General features: G+C 37.0%; 1 protein-coding gene across 1 annotated transcript; it reads right to left on the reverse strand.

Moving 5' to 3' along the window:
- Positions 1–452: 452 nt before the first annotated feature.
- On the reverse strand, positions 453–1,436 carry LOC129149711 (olfactory receptor 6C2-like). The gene has a single exon (XM_054718596.1). The coding sequence runs from the start codon at positions 1,434–1,436 to the stop codon at positions 453–455; it is 984 nt and encodes a 327-aa protein (XP_054574571.1).
- Between the last annotated feature and the right edge of the window lie 3,677 nt (positions 1,437–5,113).

The raw sequence follows: 5,113 nt of genomic DNA on the forward strand, positions 1-5,113 counted from the left end.
TGTCCTTTGGGTGAAAACTATACCAGAGAGAGAAGATCAAGCTCATTCATTACCAACATGAAGCTTACAATGGCCAGTAGGTGGGGAAAAGGGGTGTGGGATCACCTATTGAATATTGGCATAGCGCAGGTCTAGTAACAGTGCACATCGCTTCCACACCCATCCTGTTAGCTATAATATAGGCTACATAGTCACATCTTACAATGTACAGATATGGCAGAAAAATGTGTTCTACTGTGTTTCCAGGGATAGCAACCAAAATGGTTGGCAAAAAGAGAAATTTCTGCCAGATAGTAAGCATAAATACCTTAGAATTTAGTTTTAATGGGGAGTAAAAATTTGAATAGTCAGGATTCACAGTAAACAAGTCTAACAACAAAGTGAGAATGCCGATATGACTATAGAATAAGTCATGCAGAGACAAATATTATTAGAAGCTTGGGATTTTCAGCCTATTTATCCTTCCTTTTAATTGGATTCACTGACTCCTTTTTCCTCTGCATCTTTAAGAGGAATGCCATCTTTTTAATTGAGTCATGGAAAGCTTGTTTTACTTGCTTGTTTCTCAGTGTGTAAATAAAGGGGTTCAACATGGGTGAAATGGAAGTAATAAGGAGTGAAATCCCTTTATTTATAGCTACCTCGTCCTTGGCTGAAGGTTTGACATAAATGAAGATGCAGCTTCCATAAGTAATGGAAACCACAATCATGTGGGAAGAACACGTGGAAAAGGCCTTTTTCCTTTGCTGGGCAGAGGGAAACCTTAGAATAGTCCTGATGATATAAATGTAGGAAAGAACCACACATATGAGGGTCATGATGAATGTCAACACGGCACACACGACAACCATCTGTTCTATCAACCAGGTGTCTGAGCAAGAGATCTTCAGCATAGGAGATGCATCACAGCAAAAATGATCAATGACGTTTGAATCGCAGAATTCCAGGCCCAAACCCAGACTGAGTGGTGGGAGAACGATCATCAGTGCTGCTACCCAACAGGAGAAAATGATGTTCTTGCAGACTCTGCTGTTCATGATGGTGGTGTAATGCAGGGGTTTGCAGATGGCCACGTAGCGATCATAGGACATGGCAGCCAGAAGAAAAAATTCCGTTACTGCAAAGAGGTCTGTAAACAAGAGTTGACTGAAACAAGCATTATAGGTAATGGACTTGTCCCCAGATAATAGGCTATATAGGAATCTGGGAACACAGGCAGTAGTGAAAGAAATTTCTAAGAAGGAGAAATTTTGAAGGAACAGATACATAGGTGTTTTTAGGTGGGAATCAATCAGAGTGAGGGTGATGATGGTTAGGTTTCCAGATAGACTCAACATGTAGGAAAGAAACAGAAAGATAAAAAGCAATATTTTCAGTGGAGTGTCATCGGTCAGTCCCAGCAAGATGAAGGTTGTTAGTGTAGTTTGGTTTTTCATCCTTGATTATTTTGCCCATTCTGCTTCAAATAAGACTCTATATGAGGAACTCAAGAGTCCTGGTCATCTTCTAATCTCAAAAGAAGTAAATCAGTGAGTGATTACTAGATCAGTGGGAAAGTAAGCATATCATACATTCCAATGTTTGATTATCTCTTTTTGTTACATAAACTGACTGTTCATATTTAAATCACATATTCGCACTATGGCTTTTAATTACAATTTAACTGTAATTGGTTTTCGTTTGACATATTATATTATAAACATCAATGAAAGCAAGTCCTAAAAATGGCTTTTGTATCTACTATTCTTACTTCTCCCTACTTCCTAGAAGTTGCTTTCTACAATTTCTTCTTTTTTTAGAGATCTAAGGGGATCAATAATTAAGTTGCTCCTTGAACTCAGGCAAAAAAGCCTTAGAAAGTCACACAGTCTTCCCATTCCAAAGATTGGTATGGAATTAGCAAAAGGGTGTTCTCCTGTCTAGTGTGACGTGAAACTAAAGACAAACCTTAGATACTTGACAAATTTCCTGCACTGCAATTTGCCACAGTAATACTATCGGTGTCTGATATCTTATACAGAGAACTACTAGGTCTTAAGAGTAATATGGGCAAGGGAAACAAAAGGTCCCAGGCTGTGATGCACATGAATAGATGTTTGAGGACCAGAACTGAGGATGGATACTGACACCTTTGCTTCTTATCACATTGAAATGATGTAATTGCTCCAGAACCAAGCTGAACCTGGGTTGAGGGAGGCATGAAGATGATTCCCTAGAGTGAGGTGGTGTAGTTTGGTAGGAAGGGAAGACTGATATTATGTTAATAAAAAAAATACATTTTTTAGAGTGAAATGGAGTTTTGTAACTGAAACATTAATTTTAATTCTTTCAATCACTTTTTTTGTCCTCATTATAAAAATTAAGCTTCTTAGTTAGCATATGGAGAGCTTTCTAATATTTCTGCTATCAGTCCACAAAATTTCCCTCATTTCTTATTTTTTCCTACTAGGGTATTTGCATTGGCTCATACCATATACCAGCAAGAGACACTATATCATAGTGATTAAGAGTATGACCTATAGAGTCGGGCTGCTGGTGTCATCTCTCCTGATTCAATTTGCTTCCCTAGACTTATCTACTAGTGGTTTCCATTAAAGGTGATGCTTAAAATTACCTGTGGAGATTCTCAGATGCTGGTCCTTGTGTTTTTAAAGATCTCTGCACTTGTAGTATCTAACTGCTCTATCCCTATTTTAAGTTTTGGTTTAGGCATTAATTCCACCAGGAATCTATAACTTTTTAAGATAGATGTATCTTTTCTTCCTACTCTTGCCATTGTAGCCTATGATTATTATTTATTATTCTCTGATGACTAAATTGTCAAACTGTATAAACAAATTTTATTTTGACATTGTTTCGTCCCAAGTTGCCAGCTTATCTCTAGGGGCAAAGTAAGAGTTCCTTAAAAGTTTGCGGAAACAAAGAAAGAATGACTATCATATTTGCCTTAATATTTTTAAAATGTGTTTTAATGGTATTTTAGTCTCTGGAACAAGACTGTGGAGTTCTCATTTCCCTTTTCCTCTTCGGGTTCAGTTTCCTCCATAACATTTAGTTCATGGAACCCTTGTGATTGTGATTGCTATAGTCCAGGCAAAGTCCCTGGCAGATAGTAAGTTAAAGCTCTTCTCCTGTCACTTCCTCCTCCTCCCCTTCCTCCCCCAAAACCTGCTGTAATATTTATGCTAATGTGTGAATTCACTAATCAGTGGCCACCACACTATTGTTTTTTCTGCATCCTTTTGTTTGTTTGTTAATCCTCACCATAGACTATGTTTTCCATTGATTTGTAGAGAGAGTGGAAGTGAGGGACGGGTGGGAAGTGAGTGAGAGAGACACATGCATTGGTTGCCTCTGTCATGTGCCCTGTCTAAAGCCTGGGAAGAACCTGCAACCCAGATACCACCCCTTCACCAGGAATCAAACCCCAGACCCTTCACTCTATCAGCTGAGCAACAACGACTATGAGAGTTCCTGCAATCTTTATAAAGCTTGTGAATTTTGGTGCCTCTTATACCTGTTCAATGCCCTGTGAAGAAATACTAAGGGCAGAGCTTAGAGACTGCAATTTTGAACATGAGGCAATAGGTACTTCACATTTCTTTCTCAACCCCCATTAACACTTAATCACATGGGCAGCTATTTCCGTTTGTAAATAGCTGTAAAGTGTCTATTTCTATTGTTTTCTCTGCATTTCAAAGAGAAAAGAATTTTCCTTGAGAAATTCAATTAGTTTGGTATATTAATGGCTTCCCTTATTTCTAGCAATCTCTACCCCATAAGAAAGCTACAGGTGTGTTTTCCTGAGGTCTGGTGAATTGAGGCAAGTTGTTTCAATCAAGGCAGTAACAAATAACAGCATTAGAGTATTGGAGACAGATAATTACCTAGGGTTTACAGGCATCTCTGCAGAAAAGGAGCAATAATCTAGGCTGAGGGGGAGACATAATTAGCTGTTAATCAGGTACCTTTTAGATATGGTCATATAGGAATTGACCTTTTGAACCAAACAGAGAAAATTCTTAAGCTCTCAATACTTCATTGTGGCATTTTAACTCAGAGCGTTGTTCCACATTCCTAAACTCTCCTCCCTTTCCAATAACCAATACTTACCTCATGTGATACCAATATTTAAGTGAATGTTCTAGTAGATGACTTTCATTCAGGTGAATTTTCTATTTATTATATTTAAATGAATATTTTCAAATATGATGAAATCATTGATCTCTAATAACAACATTTCTGATAATAATGTGTATAATGTTGCTATGAATACTCAGGCATTCATTCAGAAGGTATTTATTGAGAATCTATGATATGACAGGTAGTGCTACAGATATTAAAGGTAAAGAGTGAGCAGGTACTGACCGCTCTCTTGTGATGCATGTAATAAATATTTCAAATAAGCATAATCCCTTTAGATTTCTTTTTTATAATAAAAATTAACATTAGAAATAAATTTTATATTTCAGAAATACCCAATATTGCCATATCTAATTTTTAAGCAGATTAGTCATATTTTCTAGGACTAAGGAACTAGAGCTTTGAATGACCAAAGAAACTGAAATTGCCAAACAAGAACATACTTACTCTTATGGAAGGTAATCCTGGCTTCAGTTGACTGTGTAATCCTGGTTTTCCCGAAGGTGAAACTGAAAGTATAAGTGGGGTCAGTTAACATGCCCAAATGTTCCTCTCATGAAGACACACATATTCATCGATAATTGTTTTTTGGTAGAAAGTGTCAAAAGACTCTCACTAAAGATTTTATTTCACTTTAAACCTAGAGAACAATTTCTTAAAAAGGAAAGCTGAAACAAAAATCATGTATTTTAAATGTCTGAGAAATATAAGGTAATTTTTAAAGAAGATTTTGAAAGAGATGATTTCTGATTTCTCTGGGAAAGATTTTTACACAGTGAATAAAGATTGTGATGACTTTTATAATCTCAGACTCTTACCGATGTACAGGGGCCCTCTGTGTGGATAAGTAAAGGGCCCTTCGTGACCAAGGTCAAACATGACTAATGATTTTGATATGCACTGAATTTTGGCAAAATACCTAGAGGGAGCAGTGGGAATAGTGTCCTTGGAGACAATAAGATGCAACAAT

Source organism: Eptesicus fuscus, chromosome 7 (assembly GCF_027574615.1).
Source record: "Eptesicus fuscus isolate TK198812 chromosome 7, DD_ASM_mEF_20220401, whole genome shotgun sequence".
In the NCBI taxonomy this organism is placed as follows: domain Eukaryota; kingdom Metazoa; phylum Chordata; class Mammalia; order Chiroptera; family Vespertilionidae; genus Eptesicus; species Eptesicus fuscus.